At 39.5% G+C, this 21244-nt stretch overlaps 1 protein-coding gene across 1 annotated transcript in view; it reads right to left on the bottom strand.

Moving 5' to 3' along the window:
* Positions 1–1672: 1672 nt before the first annotated feature.
* The window catches only part of KIF3C (kinesin family member 3C), a 41735-nt gene continuing 22163 nt past the window's right edge, over positions 1673–21244 (bottom strand). The window contains exons 2-8 of the mRNA XM_026671554.2: positions 18237–18338; positions 17850–17972; positions 14282–14400; positions 11533–11652; positions 10542–10677; positions 7936–8111; positions 1673–6502 (exon numbers count right to left, since the gene is read on the bottom strand). Coding sequence (XP_026527339.1) covers positions 6409–6502; positions 7936–8111; positions 10542–10677; positions 11533–11652; positions 14282–14400; positions 17850–17972; positions 18237–18338 — 870 coding nt within the window. The 3' untranslated portion in view covers positions 1673–6408. The remainder of the gene's footprint in view (positions 6503–7935; positions 8112–10541; positions 10678–11532; positions 11653–14281; positions 14401–17849; positions 17973–18236; positions 18339–21244) is intronic.

Below are 21244 nucleotides of genomic sequence, written 5' to 3' on the forward strand. Positions count from 1 at the left end.
AAGATTAATGCAAGAATGATGTATAAATGAGTCTGTTGATCTTCTTGAATGGGCTGAGCATACAGTATTGGAACAGGGCCACTAGGTAGAAATCTGGTTTGAAGGCTGGATGCTATTTTTTCTCTAATCAGATGCTCTTTCTCAGCCAGAGAAACAACCATAATCTTCCATTAAGATCCCCATACATTTCTTTAGCATCTAGTCTGTCAACTTCTGTCTCTCTATTATAGATGGGACTCCATTCCTTTATCAGTTTTGAGTTTTCCAAGAAATCTGAGAACCATATCTATTTCAACTCTTGCATAGGAGAGCTGCAATGAGGAATGGATTGGACGTCTTTACCTTGTGTTTGCACAACACTGCAAACCTTAAAAAAGATCTCTTGCTGACCACCATTTTGTAACATGTTGTATTTAGCAAAATGAGTTTTGTTCAATAATTCACATCAAAAAACTTCACTTTGGCTTTATATTGTAAGTTTTTGAACAAATTAAAATTGGCCATTTTGGCTCTGAACAGCCCAGTAAGCCTCGAGCCTAATTAATCAATGAGGTGGAAGAGAGTCAAACAGCAGTGCATGAACATCCATTCAGACTTCTGGATAAATATAGATTCCAGTTTATTTATCCCATGTACCTACCCTGTATATCTGTATAACTATTTTGATATATGTGGTTGAGCAGATTCAAAACCAGAGCTACTTTTAACTCTAAATGACCACTAGATGGGAGCAAAGAGATAGGGAAAAGTCTTAATAAAGTTTACCTATCTACTTACCTTTTACTACCACGTAGGGATTGAATTTTCCACTCTGTTCAAGACTGCATTGGCTTGGCAAACGAATGTTTTACTCAACAATGCAAAATGAAGATCACTAGGTGTTGCCCCAACACATGCAAAGAAAGACACATCTTGGAGATTAAGAAGTTCCCTGAGGATGGGCTCCAGGATGAGTCCAAAAACTTGAAAAGAACAAATCTCTGGGCCTGATGACTCAGATTGGATCCTGCAACATTATCCTGCGACACATGAGATTGCCTTCGTTTGCAAACAAAGTCAGTCTAGTGAGCAAGAAACAGGACAATGTTAGGGTTCATTGGTTTGGAACTTGTATTGAAGATTAATATTGAGCATTAATAGTATATGAACTATATAAAATAATGAGTTTCCTTATGTATGAGAAAATGTAAAGGCAGGATTCTAACTAAAGGTATCACAAGAAAAAATGAAATGTTCCATCTTCTTTCAAAAGAAATGTAATGCTTAATTTCTTAAGTGTTCTAATATTTTTCAAGTTAATTAACACGTTCCAATGATGTTATTTCTGGTCAGTTACAACATATCATTTCAACATGTATAAGTTGTGCTCTGGTATATATTGTGTCGTAATTGCATTTGCCTTGTTCTCCCAGTTTGGAGTCATTCTTTTGGAACACATTGTTATCCCTTTTAATTTTATTCAATAAACTTGTTATTCTCAGCAAACTCTCTCACTTTAAGGACTCCTCTGAATCCTATATCCATGGTTATATAAAATAGTGAGGGAATACCACTCCTTGTCACATCATGTATTGATAGGCTTTGCTCTAACAACTAGGTGAACACAGTGGAAACCAAGTGGATTATTCTACTAAGAAAATACTAAGGACAACAATACTAAGCAAGGCATGCATATACATAGTTCTTTTTAATATTCTACATACTGTTTTTCACTATGATTTCAGACTCAGTTACAGTGTGCATCCCTCTATAACCAATCTATCTTCTTTTCCCTTTTCTCAATATAAAGGCAATTACAGGCAGTCCTCGACTTAAAACAGTTCATTTAGTGACTGAAGTTACAATAGTATTGAAAAAAGTGACTTATGGTCACTTTTCAGATTAATGACTATTGCAGTATCCCCATGATCACATGATCAGAATTCAGGTGCTTGGCGACTGATTCATATTTATGACGGGTGCAATCTTCTGACAAGCTAAGTCAATGGGGAATCCAGATTCACTTAAACATGTTACTAACAGTGTTACTGCAGTGATTTACTTATTTGCAGCAAGAAAGATCATAAAGTGGTGCAAAATTCACTTAACAAATGTCTCAGGAACAGAAATTTTGGGTTCAATTGTGGTTGTAAGTCGAGGACTACCTTATATGAAATAGGTAAATTTATGTCTTGAGAAGGCAATCCACCATACTTCTCTGTAATGATTGCATTTGATGCAGCCAAAATATTTCTTCATCTAATGCAAACTGTACATAATAATACAATTGTTACAGACTATGGATTTTGGAATGCACATGTCATAAAATGCTTCCTCTCATATTATTACTTGTTATTTTTCTCAGTTCACAACTTAAACCTGTTTACCTATCTTAGTTTTAAATACTAGATTCAGCTAAAATTGGACTGGTGATTTTTATTGTATTGTGTTAGGAGAACCTAGAAGTTGTAATTGCATAATAGTGGAGTTAGATCATCACATTAAGCTATGTTTTATTTATTTAGACAGTGAATGTTTAATGAACACAGCAAATGTATTGTGTTAACTCATTTAGAGTTTAACAAGTTAAGACAAACCAGCCTATGTTTTGTTAATTTTGAATTACCTCCCTTTTTGTTAAATGGTGAATTCTTCACATTAGAATGCATTATTTCAGTAACACTATTCATTTCAGTACTATATATTGTCCCTGATCATAATGTAGAAATCCATTGGAAGATCTTGGTCATAACAGGTCTAAGGCCATTTCCTTCTCTCTCTCTCTACCTTACTGCAAAAAAAAAGAGTGGCAAATAAATGAGAGATTGTTTTCAACAATGCTCATTCCTTTATTGTCATGGCTGGGATTTGGTTGTGGTACTGCTCAGCACTCTTCAGGTCTACACCAAATCAAAGCAACATTACAGTGTATTGAAAAGCTATCCATTCCAAAACCAGAGGGAGTTGGGACACCAACCTCTTCTAGTACATCATGTGTAATATATTATGCATAATATGTCCGGTATAGTCATATGTATAGAGCAACAAGCATGGGCCACCGTACACCAATTTTTGACTGCCAAAGTAAATCACCACAGTAACAGGCACAATATTTTGGTCCCAGTAGAGGCTTCACCTTGCCAACCAACCAGTCCCTCCCCCCTTTTTCTTTAATCCCCTTTGGATTTTCCCCCCTCTCCAATCTCCTAAATAGAAATCCCATGATTTTCCCTGGGTGGGACACCCATACATACCCACACAACATACATACTCACCACATACATTCATATGTAAATACAGACTCTCTGACATACAAAGAACAAAGAACATCAGAAATCTACATCTGAGGTTGTTGCAGCAATGCAGCAGAGCTGTAGGAGTGTCCTAGCCCCACTGTAGAAGAGGAAGGGCTGCCACAGCTATCAGTAATTGGTTCTTGTCTTAAGTCTCAATATTTCTTTGCAATAGTTCTTGTGTTTTGTGCTAGGAAGTTATCTGAGGTTAATGGCAGCACAGCAGCAGATTGAGAAATAGGAGAGATCTTGAGACACTGAATATACAGCCAGATGTACAGTACATTGTCAAAAGTGTCATCCTTCCCCATATTTGTGTGCAGACAAGCTCACTGCTTCAAACTGCTAGATGTGGTTAACTGTCTAGTAATGACCCCAGATTTCTAGAGCCAACGTGATTATGTAGGAAAAACAACTGGCCTCAGCTTACCAGCATCCAATTTTAATTCTAGTTGGATGGGGAAAAAATTCTGGTCAGATGTCTTCCATTGTGAGAGCATCTTTTCACGTTCCTTTGCAATCAAGAAGGGCATATCTCTTTTATTTTCACAGGTCTTCAGTTCATATATATTTTATAGTCCATGGCAAATAACTTCCAGATGATGAAAAGGCCAGTTATATTAAATTCAAGTGTTATTAATTAGCTTAAGCCCACAAATAAATTGACCAGACTTCACGTGCCTCATTCTTCTTTCTGTATGTGAACATTGTGCTGTAAACTTAAAAGATGCATTTGGATGTGCTTGATCCTGATTCCAAGGTATTTAGAACTTAAGAGACTCCAGCAATCAAAGGCAAGGAGGCACTAAATAAGTGGATTCAAGCTTTTTTTTTTAACCTTTTGGTGAAGAAGGCATATTTGACTCCTTTAAAAGTTGGGGAGAAAAGAAACACATACTGTATTCTTATGGTCTGAGAACCAGGTTAGCTTCTAGCTAGATTCTTAACTACCATCCCTGAACATTTTTGTCGCCTTTGATCTTTAACAACATTCCTATACTAGCTCCCATGATTCATCAGCTACATGCATCATAAAAACGCATGGCAAGCAAACATAATAGGAATACCAATAGCTACTAAAAACAACCAGTCCAAAAGATGGAGAAGAACCTTAGGGTCAACAAAGTAAAAAGCAAATTGACACATGTATGCCAATTATGATAAAATTATATAATGTCTTGAAATGTGTTAGTTCTCATTACCACCTCTAGAAAGTATTTTCTATCTTGTTAATAGTAACTTGCTAGAAAATGTCATCTTGCCATTGGTACTATAGGTACCAAATTGACTGACATTAATCCATTGCTTGAATGGTATAATTTTTACATGGATAATACAAACTGAGCCCAACTTAATGATTTTGCAATAGCGATTGCCCTCAATTCTATACTTGCTTCATTTGAGATAATAGATAATGTAACAACGGTAAGAATTTGTGCTATTATGATTCTCTCAATGGTTGAAAGATAATGATTTGAACATTTTAATCCCAGAGGAAGCAAATTCCTAAATAAACCACTGAATCCTAGAACAAAAATATTCCTACAAGGATAAAGCAAGGTATATATACAAAGGACACCAAAATGTATGATTGGGGAGAATCATTTTGTCAGAAATCCCAAATGTTACATGCCTCAGTATATAAGCTATCATAGTTTGACTTCTGTCAACACTCTTGGATTTGCCCAGCTCTGTTCTGTAGATCTTTTGATGCCAGATATTTTCTTATCCTTCCTTCATTTCAGTACTCAGAACTCGGAGCACAGAGAGGTAAGACAGAACATTCAGGATCATTCATCAATCTCAAGACTTCCTTCTCTTTCCGTTCCTATTAAAGCCAATCAAATTACACTTTCTAAACTTATGTTTTCTGCAGTTCATAATGGCTTATATGGTTGGATTTGAGTAACTTTGGTTTATCCAAAATGTCAATACCAGGAAGCATGGTAGCTAAGATTACCAACAGGCATTCTTCTAAGCCAAGTGCAAAAGATAACTTAGGCAGAGAGAGATACTGGATATAAAGACTATTTTTCCCCAATATTTCTTCTTTGTCTGCTTAGAATCAGAAAATTCTTGTCACTACTAGGCTGGCTGCTCAATTAAACCTGCAATTGCCACTGAAATGACTTTGTGAATTAGAACATATTTCTGGATAAGATTATACTATTTCCTGTGCTCTGTCAAAAAAACTGGGAATTTTACTTCCCTTCCCCACTTTACATACAGTTTGTTTTCAAGTATAAAAATGTTCTTCCCAATTAAAGTACAGGTGACTCTTTGTCTTGGTAAGTTGATCAAGGTTTTTTTTAATTATTAGCCGCTTAAAGCTGTCTTGTCTTTTTCTCAACCAATGCAGAGAATGTTTCCCAAAGTCACAAAGATGCTTTAGTTAGCCCTCTCATAGTTCTGCTTGCATGTTCGATGTCCAGGCTGTTTCTCTGCAACATCTGCACGTGGAGTAGATGAAGAGGAATTGAACAGAAGATGAAATGAGACCTGTGCCCTTATTGCAAAAGCAAAAAGAAATCCATAGATTTTGATGAGATCAAGATCCTGCCCCTGAGACTCGCCTACTTTGCTCATCATCCTCACTGCATAGTATACTCTTCAAAGTTGACTATGATTTCCACAGTCCAGAAGAAACAGACAGAACCGCCACTGGAGCTAAGTATAGATTGTTCTCATTGCCCTCTAATCATTTTTCTCTTCTGAGTCTAAAACATACATGGAATGAAGAAAAAGCAAGCATTGTCTTCTATAAACATTGTGCACTGAGCATATTCCCCAACACTAACGGAAAGCCAGTAGCACTGCACCTTTCACCAACTGGAGTTGCTGCTCAGCTAGAAACCTGCATCATCACAAAGACACACCATAAATAAATATGTTAAATAAATAGAGTGATTGGGTGACAGATCCAGAGAATGCTGGGGATGTGGACCCCGAGGAGCCATCATCTCATACAGACACACACACACACACACACACACACACACACACACAGAGTAGCTAAAGACAAAGATGAGTTAGTGCAGGGGACACCTCTCCCTGGACTATGTGTTCTCAGAGGCAATCAGTGGCAGAAAGAGCGCAGTATCTCATATCTGAAGGAAAGGGAGGGGCTCGAGGGATATTATTTGTGAGCCAGTGCTGTGGAAGGGTTCTGTGAGCTGGAGGACAGGGAGACTTGTGTTGCTGAAGACGGCAAGGTGCGAGGAGCCTGGCACCTAAAGTGGGATAAGAAAGAAAAAAGAAATAGGAGCAAGAATCCACATTTTCCTTCTTCCCCCTTCATTAAAAGCACTTTTTCTCCTGCCTAAGAAACCAAAAATTTTCACCTGAGAAAAAGAACAGCAGTTGATATATCCTTCCTCTACATCAGGGGTGTTAAAACTGGATTTCTTTGAGGGCCGGATCCAGGGGTGGGATTCTACCAGTTTGCACCTATTCGCTAGAACCGGTTGTTAACATTCTAAGCAGTTCGGAGAACCGGTTGTTAGAAGAAATGACTGGCCTAATCCTGTAAGGAAGGCAGGAAGGAAACATTCTGGTGTTGCTTACAGAAACTGCCTCTCTGTTAACCCTTATGACATTCTTGGCAGGACTAGACTTCCTGTCTCAGGAACTTCTCTGGAGTTTTTTTTTTCCTCCTTTGCTGGCACTTTGTTTGTGTGGAGTGACCATTCAACGTTACAATGGCACTGAAAAAAGTGACATGACCATTTTTCACACTTATGACTGTTGCAGCATCCCCAAAGTCATGAGAGGCCAGGCGAGGAGACGCGTGCCTCAATGTGAGTGATATTGAGTTGGCCATACCCAGCCAATAACATGACCACCAAGCCATGTCGAGCCAGTCACATGACCATCAAGCCACGCCCACAGAACTGGTTGTTAAAAATTTTGAATCCCACCCCTGGCCGGATCAGTATTGTAGTTCTCCACCGGCCAGTTGGGGGGTGGGGTGGGAGTGGGGAGATGGGATGGACACCTCCTGTGGTACCCTGCTGGCCAAAACGGGGTGCGGTGTGTACGTTTTCAGCCTGGAGGGCCTCCAACACTTTGCTGTGTGCAACACCCCTCTCCCACATCCCATTTTGGTTGCCAGAGGCATCGCGGGCCAGTCTTTTGCTATTTCCAGGCCAGCCCTGCAGGTCAGATTTAAGCACCCCATGAACCGAGATCGGGCCCACGGGCCTTGAGTTTGACACCCCTGTTCTACATCCTAATAACTCAATGAAATAGATTAGGCTAAAATATGACTAGTTCAAAGTTTCTGGGAAGTTTCATGGCTGGGTGGAGATTTCAAACTGATTTCTTCCCAGTCCTTATTCAGTACTCTAGGGCTACTCTACACTGGTTCTGATAAACTACCAATCTATTTTTATGATTGTTATAGACATAGACATAGATGTCATAGACATAGATGTAATATTACTCAGAGTCAAGTCACACACTAATTCTGGACATTGTGTTGGTGATTACTAGCTTTAATTTGACCAACTTTCCTCAATCTTGGTCATAGTCTCCATGGCTCATTCTTGCTTATTTGTCTTTGTAATGCCACAAAACGTAAAATTTAGTTAATAACTAAGCCAAGCGCTGGAGCCAAGGATACTGGCAAAAGCCCCCTACATCTGCTTTCCATTCATTAACTCACCAAGATCGTGACTTCCGTACTCGGGATGCTGCAGGTCGCTCCAGGAGGCTATCTAGGCGCATCAACCTCTCCAAATGCAATGCTCGCGGGTCCTGCTCACTTTGGTCTTGTGTGATCTCAAACTCAAATACAGCTGGTGGAGAGACATCTAGTTCCAGAAACATGATGTTCTCAGCCTTTGATGGTAAAGTTGGAGAAGAAAGGAAGGCAGAAAGATGATACTGTCAAGAGGTCAGTTTATTACAGAACTGAAGCTGAGTTCTGGTTCAACATATTGTTAGCCTTTCAAGTATATCAGACTTGGAAACCAAAGATATGAATGCTAATACTATTTTTATTATAAGATTACAGTTACGGAATTTTACAAGTCTGAATGTGCCTCCCCTTGCCTCTCTTTATCTTCAAGAAAATTAGGTAGGCTCAAGTCTGACATGCTTTTTCAAATTGTATTTCTGCCACAGTCTCAAATATCTTTTATCTGATCATTGTTTTGATTGCGGCTCTTCCTGAAATAAATACACAGTCCCTATGCAATGCTAAATTAGGATAATCCCATAAGCAAATCCTGAATGGTTTCTTTCATGGTCTGAGTTCATGGCCTTACAAGCTTTTCATATGAACCTGCCTGTATTTTTTGAATTTTGCTTAGAAATCCTCAACTGTCAAGGTTTCAGTAAAACCAATCCTCAATTTTTTTTCCCTAGAGGATATTCATTCTAACTCGTATTTAATATTGTAATCTTCAGAACCTGCACAAAAGTGGTGGTTTTTGAGAAATACTTTATTCTCTTTTTATTTAGATTGCTATTTTCACTAATGTAGGAAAGATTAACCAAAATGTTCATGAGACTGGAATACATCTCCAAAGAAGAAAGTGAAGGATGCATAATACAGATGTATAAAATTATGCCTTGTGTGAAAAAAATGGATAGAAAAAAGGTTTTCTCGTAAGACTTAATACCTCATAATACTATAAACCAGGATCATCCAATAAAAGATTAGGATATTTAAGACTGATAAAATGACAGTTATAAGCAGATAGATGGAATTTATTATCCCAAATATAGAAATCGCTGGTAACTTGAAAGCTTTTTTTTGAAGAGGATTAGGTAAATTAGTAGAAGACTACAAATGACTGCTAGTTATGATTCCTATATATTAACCCTATTAATGGAGACAGCATGTTTCTCAAAATTAATTGTGGAGTAACATGAGTAGACAGAATCCAATTTATTCTCATATCCTACTTTTGGCCTTTCCCCAAGTATTTGGTCAGTCACTGTGAAAACAAGTTCTAACCAGTCAGCTATTTGGCCTTATTTTTCATATTCTAAATACAATTAAGTATTTTTTTTTCTTGTTGTGACCTGAGTGCTGTTTATTTGATTATTTTTTCAATCTTGCCTTTTAATTAATTTACTTCTGTAATACAGATTTTAATATCTTGTTAACAGCTTGTGACAATGGGCTTTTTTTTGGCCAAGGCTGGGATAAAAATATTAGTTAAATGAGTTTATATAATATGCTAAGTTTGTTTGCATTCATCTTCATTAGGTTGCTTTTGGCTTAACATATTATACAACCTTAGCCTTTACTAGTTTATAGTTCAGTGTTTGAGGCAAAAGAAGAAAGGGACAACAGAGAATGAGGTGGCTGGATGGAGTCACTGAAGCAGTAGGCATGAGCTTAAATGGACTCCAGAAGATGGTAGAGGAAGGAAGGCCTGGAGGAATGTTGTCCATGGGGTCACGATGGGTCGGACACGACTTCGCAACTAACAACAACAGTTCAGTGTATTGTTAGAAAATGGGCTTGTTTAGTGTCAAGAATGCTATGCAAACAAAGTCTTTACTGGAATATAGCTTGCCTTGTAGCCAAAGTTGGGCATTTTTATTGTATTTATTTATTTATCTTGTCATAGGGTAACTCTGGGCAGCTTACAGTCATAAAAATATATCAGTACATGTACAATTAAAGCATAAATGATTAAAATCAACATAAAAACCTAAGAACACATGGAGAAGGCAAGGCAGAGTTGGGGCAAAGTGGGATCTGTTGTTACTCGATCAACCACCCTCACTGCGCTCTTCTTCCCCTGGGGCCCCAAGCCAACTGGAAGAACTATATCTTCAGGCCCTTACAAAAGGATAGGAGGTTTGGGGCCAACCTCACACCAGGAGGCAAGAGGTCAGGAGCAACAGCAAAAAAGGGCCTCCTCCTGGATCCTGTAAGCCAGAATAATTGGGCTGACTGGACCCACAGCATGCCTCCTCTGGTAGCACGGGTGGGAAGGGACAATCCCAGTAGGGTGAGATGGTCCCTGAAATAGCCTGGACCCATGCTACGAAGGGTTTTAAATGTGATCACCAACACCTTGAATTGCACCCTTAAGCAGACTAGTAATCAATGCAGCTCGTGAACCAGTGATATTACATGGGCCATTCTAAGGGCCCCCAAAACTGCCCATGCTGTCGCACTCTACACCAGCTGTAGGTTCTGAATGCTCTTCAAGGGTAGCTCAATGTGGAGCACATTACATTATCAGGGATTTATTCTCCTCACCTATACCAATCCTCCACCTACTCCATTAAGAAAATTTTTCTCACCCGATACCGAGGATGGGACCCCATTGACATGGCTAGGCGAGCATATTGGCTGATTGGCCTTTTGTATCCTACTGCAGAAGTTGGACGCTTTTTCATCTGAGTCCCAGTGGTGGAGTTGCTGTTGCTGCTGCTGCTGCTGTTAAGAGTAAAAGAAATTAAAAAAAAAACATGCAAGGAGTTTCTCCAGAGCAGCCGTGATGAATCTAGGACACGTAGCAACACATAGATGGTTCCTAAGTCAGTATATGCCTAAATGATTCCTTTCTACTTTTTCCTCTCTAAAACCTAGCATTTAACTAACAGAGCTCATTTTCCATTTTTTGCTATTGAGTCTGCCTCACAAGTCTCATCTTTGCAACAATTTCACAATATAATGCCGGGGGAGGACAGGTGCATATTGCATCATGGGTGTATATAGGACCTCTAAAAATTGGGTAGTGCAAGGACTGAGACTGAATTTGTATTAAACTTAAATTAAATACTGAACATGATCCATCCACAAGTATTTAATCATCTTGATCATCTTCCTTCCATTACATTTTGACAGCAGGTTTTTTTGAGGAGTTTGGTGAGCCCCATACAGAAGATGACACAGCTGAGCCCAAGGGAGGGGTCAAACGCATCATCAGTCATGAGTCCCTTCATGCCCACAAGAGATCTAGGACCAGCCCACCTTGAATTCCTTCTACCCTTATCTCTTGCTACTTTCCCTTGCTGCTAGTAGTTCAGAATCTTGTGGAGAGCTCAAGCTTATAATAAATCTTTACACCCATTTGAACTGTCTGGATCTCCTGGTTTTCCTGGTGCTTGATACCCAATATGGCTTTTGGACTTCAGAATGTATGGCTGATTTACCACCAGCTTAAAAGGGGTGGAAGGACCCATGCCTGACTGCAAGTAGTTTTCTCTTCATCACTTATCTACATGAAGCTCCTCCAGCCCAGCCTTCCCATGGATGCTGGGCATCAAAGGTCAGAGATTGAAGACTCACCTCCCTGGAGTCAGAACCAAGGGCTGGAATTTCCACTGGTCCTCCTCGCAGTCAAAGTAGAGGCGGTTCATGATCTTGTTCTTCTCTTCAGGGGGGATGAAATTTTCAATTATTAGGTACCTGCACCAAATACAAATAGGCAAAATCAAGGCAAAGAAACAATCACAAAATACTTCTCTTTCATGTTTTAACGGGCAGTTATATCAATAAAAGATTGGGAAGGCAAAATCGAAGCAGATGAATGGTACTGTAGCTTTTTTTTCACACTTATACTATTGTGAACTATAATGAATTTGAGAACAAATCGTCCAGCCCAGCTGAAATGGTTTGACTCCTTGATTATTTCTTAATGGCAACCTGCTCTTTGATCATCTCAGATGTATATTCTAAGGCTGCATCATCTCATTTCCACCTAAGGAAATGCTACCCTGAATAGAGGTGCCATGAAAAATAGGAAAGGGGGGATCCTGGGACAGAATCCACTGTAGAAGAGAACTTTGTGAAGAATGGTGTGTCTTATGTTGATTAGGAAGAAGGCAAGGCATTAGGTGAAGACAATGGGAATCATCACCTCACCAAAGTGAGAGGCATTGGAGTCAATGAAGCTGAACTGTTATGATCTCCCTTTCCTCAGGGATGCAGTTATTTTTATATTCTGCACAGCATCAGCAACCTCGTTTGGTACCATGCCAATCTGTAGAGTGACACAGTAAGAGGCAGTGAGAAATGATGGGAATGAACAATAGAGATAGTGAATGAAAGCAGGGGTTTCTATAGATAGATTATAGGGGTTGGGGCTATGCTGCCAGGTAAAAAAAAAGTTACTCTCAATATATTCTTGTGGCAAATGTTTCTTTTGAGACATCTTCATATGGTGGTTGGGTTGTCACGCTAGGTCAGAAAAGGCTTAAAGAGAAACTTGCCCTATAACTTTCCTCATCATTTGATGTAGCCTGTTAAAGTAGAGTTGGAGGTTTATGGTGCCATTCAAGCTGCCAACAGAAGGCTTCAACACCTAGTTTTAGCAAACAGAAAATGTTGCTAAGCCTTGAGTTCTAGATAAAAAATAACAATGGAGTTCAATTGGGTGGTTCGTATTGTACACTTTCACGTTAACCTTTCCTTTGATATAGGATATCATAAAGACACAGGCAGTAACAGGTAGCTTTACTGTGTGAAAGATTAAAAAGAATCACAAGAACATGAGCATTAATTGGTTACTTGAAATGGGAAAGGCAGACTGACGGACAGGAGCAATAAGATAAAAAGACTCTAAAAGAAATTACCTTTTCCTTCAGAAACCATCCCACAGTTAAGAATGTTAATTGAAGAGTGGGTCTTGTGGTGAGAACATGCCCCTACAGGAATTCCTTCAAGTCCGTCCCCCCAGTACTTTTTAGAGAGATGTCATCTAATAGAGATGGGATTTTGTTTTCTAATCCCCGTGGTTGTGGTATACCAAAATCAATTAGGGTATAAAGAGGGAAAAATAAGCATCATCATATGGGGTTAATTCTTTTATCCCTAATTTAAATGTTTGTTTTCAGCACTGAAATTGATCTGTATATTGCTCATTTTATTTTGTTAATCAGTTCAAAAAAGAGAGAGAAAGAAGAACAGGATTATTTCCCAGTTTGGGGACACTGCCATCTGAAGTATCCAAAAGATGATTCAAAAGCTGGGGTGGGGTGGGGAACCGTGATCCTTTTATGACTTGTGACCTTCAACTTCCAGAATTCCTGAACCAACCATGCTGGCTCAGGAATTCTGAGAGTTGAAACCCACAAATTATAAAGGGTCCCTAGTTGCCCACCTCTGTTCCAAGGCATTCACTTTGTAGGATGACACAGGAAAATCAATAGGATTTCACTTCTTTTTTTATAAAACTGTTGATGATTCTAGCCTGATTTCTCCACTTGAGCAACTTGTCACTTTCACACATCTGGTTTGTCTCTCCTTTCATAGACCCTTTCTACCTACCGGTCCTGGCAATGAGACTGTCCTGCCCCTGTCGGAATCTGATTCCAAGGGGGAGGCTGAGCAGCTGACAGGGAGTGGAAGTATGCTCCATTGGCTGTGGAAGAAACTGGGGAAGGGCAAAGTCCATCTGGGCAGAGCAGGGGAGAGGTAGAGCAAGGCAGAGGGAATTCAGAGAAAGATTCAGGCCCACCGCCTCTTCATCCTAGGGCACGCAGGGAGGAACAGAGAAGGGAGCAAGTGAGTTGCATGGCTTATGGGGGCCTCCCAGATTCCCTTCATTAGCTGCAGCTGGGAACACAGTGTTTAAAAAGGGAGGTTGCGCACTGCAACTTGTTGGAAGCAAATTGTGAGTTATCTTTTATTGTTGAGGCTTATCTAGGTTCCTGGTGTCTTCCCAACTGTGTGTGTTTTGTTGGCCTTTGAAGTCTGCAATTCCTTATCCTGCCCTGTCCAGTTAATTGCTGCAGCGTGGTTTGTGTGGATTTTTATTTACGGTTCATATGTACTTTGTTTTCAGACCGAATTTCCTCCACTTAAAGACTGTTCTTGGGAGAGTTTTTTTTCTCCAGCTGAAGGCAACTGGACATTGGGGGCAAAGTTAGAGGTATTAAAGGGACTTTTCTTACTTATTTGACTGTGTTGCCTTTGTGCCACGCCCCGGGTCATCACAGAGACAGATGTGCAAGATGGTCAGTCATTCCTTGGGATTCTCATAGACTGGGCTGCCTCAGCCTCTATCTACCTCAACACATCCCACCAAGGTACCTACTTGAGTTTCAGTTCTCGTGTCTGCTCATTCTGTGCCTCCTCCAGATCTTGCCGCACTCGGATGTATTCATCATGTTGGTCCTGGATCTCTGCCTTCACAGCCTGAAGCTTGGCATAAAGCTGCCGGGTTTAAAAAAAATGCTGTGTATTTAGCAGAATAGCTTTGGTACCACATCTCACCTTTCCAGCTGGCATGAACTAAAGCTCATGGATCATATTTCTTTGCCTGAAAAATATGCTCTACTTTGAAGTCTGCCAGGGAGCCAAGTCTTAATATCACTAAAATGTAAGTACAGTCAATATTTTAAAGTCTTTTTTTTTTTTTTTTGCTTTGAGGGATAGAGGTTTTAAGGAGTGAAATGATTTGGGGGTTCTAAATAAAATAAATAGGTGAGATATTTTGGCAATGCTTTAATAAGGTTTCAAACATTTTGGCCTCAATCATTCCAGAAGAAAAATATGGAAGATATAAATAATTCGTTAGAAATAACTATATATCCACACCACCCAGAGTCACTTGTTAGAATGGGCAGCTATAGAAATCAAACAAACAAAAAAATAATAAATAAATAGATAAATAAACAAACAAACAAATATTATATGCTTTCCATGCCCTAAAATTGTCTACCCCTTAAAGGGGCAATTCAAGAGTCAAACTACAAATAATATTGTTTAACTCTAATAATATCAGGGGTGGGATTCTACCAGTTTGCACCTATTCGCTAGAACCCGTTGTTAACATTCTAAACAGTTCGGAGAATCGGTTGTTAGAAGAAATGACTGGCCTAATCCTGTAAGGAAGGTAGGAAGGAAACATTCTGGTGTTGCTTACAGAAACTGCCTTTCCATTAACCCTTATGACATTCTTGGCAGGACTAGACTTCCTGTCTCTGGAACTTTTCTGGAGTTTTTTTCCCCTCCTTTGCTGCTACTTTGCTTGTGTGGAGTGACCATTCAAAGTTACAATGGCACTGAAAAAAGTGACTTATGACCATTTTTCACACTTACGACTGTTGCAGAATCCCCACAGTCATGAGGGGCCAGGCGAGGAGAAGCGTGCCTCAATGTGAGTGATATTGAGTTGGTCACGCCCAGCCAATAACATGACCACCAAGCCACGCCCACCAACTAAGCCACGCCCATAGAACCGGTTGTTAAAAAATTTGAATCCCACCCCTGAATAATATGATAACCTTTATTTGCAACGTGCATTTTCTAGGTCCACACAGACATTGGGTTCTCCCTCACAGCCAAGCTAAAAGCTTTGTACCTGCCCTCGAGCTGACAGTAAATAATATTGGCATAACATTTTCCAGCCTCCCCCTGGGGAAACTGTATTCTGCAATAGGCACAATGCTGGCAAATGTTCCTCTCTTCATTGAAGTGGTGCAGGACATATTAAAAGCAGGAGTTGGTGGAGTCCTCTGGCTTTGTTTTCCTCTCTCCCACCAAACAGCACTAATTGGTGACAAAACCAATCGCTATTCTAGAATAGCACTCAGCTTGTGTCCAAAAGAAGCCCAATAATCAATTGACACCAGCTGATAGCTAGACTTTCTTCCAGCATAATCACTTACTTTTTGATTATACACTGACTCAGCGCCTGCTATCAACATTTGCAGAGACACACCTTTCAATTGACTTAGCGCATCACATGTTGTTTGTCTCAAAATGTCTGACTGAGAATAGGCTCTGCCTGGAAAAGAGCCCAAGCTCTAGCTTATTTCCATGTGGTGAGAATGCCCAAAGTGCCTTCTAATAGTCATATGATCTTCTTACTGGTTTAATAACAGAGGGCTTTTAGAGAGAGGTTCTTCTTAAAAGAGCATGCTTTACTTATATAAATATATTTTATTAATTATTCATGTTAAAGGATCAGATATATTTAGCCAGAGCATCTTGTTTAGCACAGTTTCACATTTGCAGTATGAGAGGCTGGAGAGCTGCTGCAAGCACACAAAATGATAGATTAGACTACACTCAGTTTGGATATTGTGTAGTTTAACATGTTGCAGAAACCCAGTCATTTTCTTTGCATGTCGTGTGAGTCATGCTACCACATTAAAACATGTTATGAAAACACAACTGTGTTTTGTTATCTTGGATTTGGGGTTAAGCATATTGTAGAAACCCAGCAACAAGAGGCTAAGGTAGTTACCACAGACCATACTCGCTGGGACGGCTGGTTACTAAAATTCAACAATATCTTGAAAGTCACACTTGTATAGTAGAAATTACTTTAGACAAATGGTCTGACCTAGGATAAAAACATGTTCTTTTTTCTTAAGGTCATATATAGGAAGCCTCCCTCTTCCTTGACTAATTTATTAATTAAATCTTAGCGCTTGTTCTGTTGGAGACAGCTAAAATGAGACAAAGTCTAGTGGAGAATCTGGGGGATAAAAGGAGAATTCTCAGTGAAATTTGTACCACTGCTCAGACCTACGCGATGGCCAAAATGTAGCTGGTTCTTCTCTGAAGAAGCCCAATGGTTACAAGAAATGTAATTCCAAATTCAGTATCTTAATGATTGTTAGTAAGAAATACCATTCTTCATCTGAAAAAGTAATAAACCCATTGTGTAGGAAAACACAGCAAAGGTTCCATACAGTGTAAATGAAATATTAAGTTTTGCACCTACCTATTATCTATGTTATCTATTTATGGAAGTAGTCATTGAAATTTTGTCCTACTGGGATTACAGCAAGAAAAACCCCCGCTGTGACTACACATGCAGAAACTGTCCCAGTTCTAATAGCTTCCATTATATACTGTAGGATAATCTGTATTTTGGGATTGGGGGAACATCTAAAACTCATTTAATTTACTAGCAGGAGTATATGTCTTATTTTCTCTCATCCATGTGAACAGTTGCTATTTGTGAGGAAAGGCAGAGCATTCATCACAGTGACAATGCTACTATGTGATGCCTACTCAATCATCCAATCCCATGATACCAATAATAGTCTTCCTAAGGGGAGGGTGCAGTGGTCTCTGAATATAGAGTACCTCTAACCCATAATAGCAATAGCACTTAGACTTATATACCGCTTTACAGTACAATTCTAAGCAGTTTATAGAGTCAGCATATTGCCCCCAACAATCTGGGCCCTCATTTTACCCACCTTGGAAGGATGGTAGGCTGAGTCTAGAGTGCCTGCAATACTGCACTCTAACCACTGCACCACCGTAACCTCTGTAAGAGTCAGTCTGCATATTCTTTTCTATGTACAGTACATCTTAGATGTCATAAAGACAACATTTAGCTGGTAAATGATAAAAAAGGAGAGAATTCTTAATTGCAACATGAAGCTGAACATAATTGCAACATGAAGGTTGTTCTTCTCAAAGTTCCTGACTAACTTCTGCCAACTGAACATGATCCTGCTGTAATCTGTTGCAGGAGACAGGCAGCTTGTTCCTGATTTGGCTCCTGGGAAAGAGTAATCTTAAAACATGTATTAGCCTGTCTCTAAAGAGAGCTATCAATCTCTTCTAATGGACATTCTGTAGAATTTTCCTGACACTATTGAATCTTCCTGTGTCCTCAATTTCTGCAGGATTCTTACCTTTTTGAGCTTCTTGGTTTTGATTTCTACTTCCTGTTGTAAAGAAGTGAATGTCTCCCGGAGCTCCATGGTTTCCTCATCCCGCAAAAGCACTTCCTGTTGCATTTCCCGCTCACGCCGTTTCTGTGTTATAGAATCAGGCCAAACATCCCTCAGTGTCAGAATACCGTCCCGCTACCTCCCACCAAAGTATTATCAGACACAGCAACCCCTGGCTCCATAGACAAGCATTACAGTCCAGGCTCCATGAGATCTGCTTGGAAGGTTTCTTGTATTTTGAAAGAGGCTAAAGGTCATATCCATTTTATATTGTCTTGAAAAAGAGTGGGACACCCAGAAGGAAAGTTGAGGGGTCTGCTGCTCATCCAAATCCCAGCTGGTCCTTACCTGCTCTGCAATTTCTTGCCTCTTCAGCTCAAGCATCTTTTGCTGCTCATTTGTGTGGTCCATGATGTTCCTTCCGCCAATCAGCAATTTGCTCTCCATCGCCTGAAGACAAAAAGGGGAAAGTAACTTTAGTTTATGGCAAAGGATTCCATCCTTTAACCAGTACAGTGCTTACATGTACAGTTGAGCAGCCCTAACATGTCTGAACAATTGTTCTGTTTGAGAATGTTTATTCCCCCTCTCAAGTGATTTAATTCATTTGAAAGGATTAAATATGTAATCAATGCTATAACTAATATTTAACAGAAATGCTGTGAAGGTCAAACTGTTAACACAAATATTGGCAGTTTAATTCTTAGATCACACAGGCTTAATTTTATTCTATCCTCCTCCAGCCTCCTGGTTAGCACAGTAATAGCGTATTGGTATGTCCTGTTTCAATCCTTCCTGCCAAATCTTGAGGTAGTAATTGAAGAAATGAAGCTGTATGCAGCACTTGGAACAAATCAATTACTGTACTTAAATAATTCAGAAACCCACATTTTTCTGGTGGCACACAAATAGCCAAGGTTGGGTTCTCATGATTTGCTTAACCAAATCATTTAATAATCTAACAGCTGCATTTGTACACTAAGCTGACTTTATTCTATTTTTTATGAAAAAAATGTAGTTTAGCAGAACATGTATAAACAGCATTGTTAGTTTGCGGTTCAGTGTATTTATAAAATCAGAACATTGGATGAATTCATAAAGAGGTTGGGCATTTTTTTCCAAATCAGGCTTTAATTATGTGGTTCAATGTTTGTGCAAATCCAGAAGCTGGATTAATTCAATAACCAGATAAAGCAGCTAACGGCATTTAATAGCAGAGGTTTCAAGCACCTGAGCCAAAAAAGTACATGAGATAAAGCTCCTGGTTCAGCTTGGCTATACAAAATTGGCAAATCCACAATAGTAAAACAATTAAAAAGAGAAAGAGAAAGCAATTAAAAGCCAGCTGATAAGATTGCTTTTGACACCATCCATCTCTGGGCCTCAGGTGAAGTTTTCTAGAGCTGTATGATGCCTCTCTTCAAAGGGAGCTTTGAAGGAGAAAAAATAGCATGAAGGGAGAGGATTTGCCCTCCATTTTGTTGCAACATGGTCCCAATCCTGCCTGATTTTGAGGCAGTTATTAAAAAGTGAAATGATGGAAGTGAAATGCTACATGTTTCCTCTTTCCCAATGTGACTATCACTGCATAGGAATCTAAATGTCTGGGATAAGACGACTGGAAATGGCCTTACCACGAGCAAAAGTGACATAGCTGTCTTAGAGGCAAGAGATTTTGGATGACATCACAGATTGGGAGCCAGATGGATCTGGTCCTTGTGGCTGTGATATAGCACACTGACCAGCCTTAGTGAAATGGAAGCCAGCTTCTTAAAAATATACATAATGGGGTAGGCCTGAAAATTCACTTTTTAGCACATTCTTCTGCCTTTTTGATGCCATGCTGATGGTTAAACCTGGTTGAATTTTCTCCATTTTTAAACTATGTGGATACATTCAATTTCTCTCAAAATTGTTGACGTTGGATAAATAACCCTGAAATAGTCTCATAAAGCCAGTCATGGATCACTATAGTAAAACTGTTTGGATTTAGGATAAAAGCTTCTCAAATCCCAGTTAAAATACAAGTTCAAGATTACTTATCTTCCTCTCTATAAGAAATGGAAGTAGTCATATGTAAAAATCTGTTGGGATGGGAAATTCAAAAATGACTTGAACTTTGCCATCTGATGGAAAGGAAATAATAAAAAAACAATAGCAGTACTTAACCCTCAATATAATGACTCCTGACTAGAAGGCTTATAAAAAGAAATTTACAAAAGGTAAAGCTAGCTTATGTCTCCTATCTAAATAACTAGCATTAATCACATCATAAGCTATTTAAGGTGATTCTGAATTTGCATCTGAAATACTGGAATTTCCTGTCAATCGGGATAGAATAGAGGGGATTTTTCTGAAGGTACTTCCAACTGGCATCCATTAAGAATTTGTGGATTTCCTGTCTCCAAGAGTGAGAAAGTTAAGAATTTCACAGCCTGCTTTTTAAATATCAATTTCAATTAATTCTGTTCTGCTCACCTAATTTTCGTGCTTTGAAAAAGAGCTAAGATAGAGAATTCTCCCACTTATCCTGTGGGAATGCTCAAACTGCCTGCGATAGCCTGATACTTAAGGTGTCCTAAGCAAGCTCTCCACTCTTTGTTCCCAGGCTGCTGTGCTGACACATCCCAGATGGTGCTGGGTTATAGCCAGGACTATTTCCTTCCACACAGCTGCTGGCCAACACATGGCAGCTGCACTCACTACTTGCAAGTTCTCCTTCCTGTGTGTCTCGTACTGAGCAGTTCCTTCCCATAGAAACACTGGAATATTTTACTTGAAAGGAAGGCAAGCAACATTTTGGTTAGGGTTTTCAGTTTTGCAGACTGAAAAGTTCATATCTCCCTGGCTCTTCTATCATGAAAACTGGCCCTAGTTTGCACCAAAGAATTCAATGACCGAAGCTGATCTTCTTCTGTTATTCTACAAATCATGTAAGTACATTTATATATATATAGGCAGTCTTCACTTAACAATGGTAATTGGGACCAGAATTTCCACTGCTAAGTCATGTGACTGCAACACTTAGCAGTGGAAATTTCAGTACTTCCCATTATCATTACTAAGCGAATCTCTGTGGGTTGTTAAGTGAGAATATCATGGGTCATCATTTGCGACCACCTGCCAGCTTCCCCATTGATGTTGCTTGTAGAAAGCCACCAAAGAAGATTGCAAATGGCAATCACATGACCATGGGATTCTGTGACATTATAATTGCATCAGAGGTGGTATTCAGCAGGTTCTGACCAATTCTGGAGAACCAGTAGCAGAAATTTTGAGTAGTTCGGAGAACCAGTAAATACCATCTCTGACTAGAGATTACAGTATCCTTCCCCTGCCACGCCCACCAAGCCACA

Source organism: Notechis scutatus, chromosome 1, assembly GCF_049901735.1.
Source record: "Notechis scutatus isolate UNSWTSFEM ecotype Mainland chromosome 1, rNotScu1.2, whole genome shotgun sequence".
NCBI classification, from domain to species: Eukaryota; Metazoa; Chordata; class Lepidosauria; order Squamata; family Elapidae; genus Notechis; species Notechis scutatus.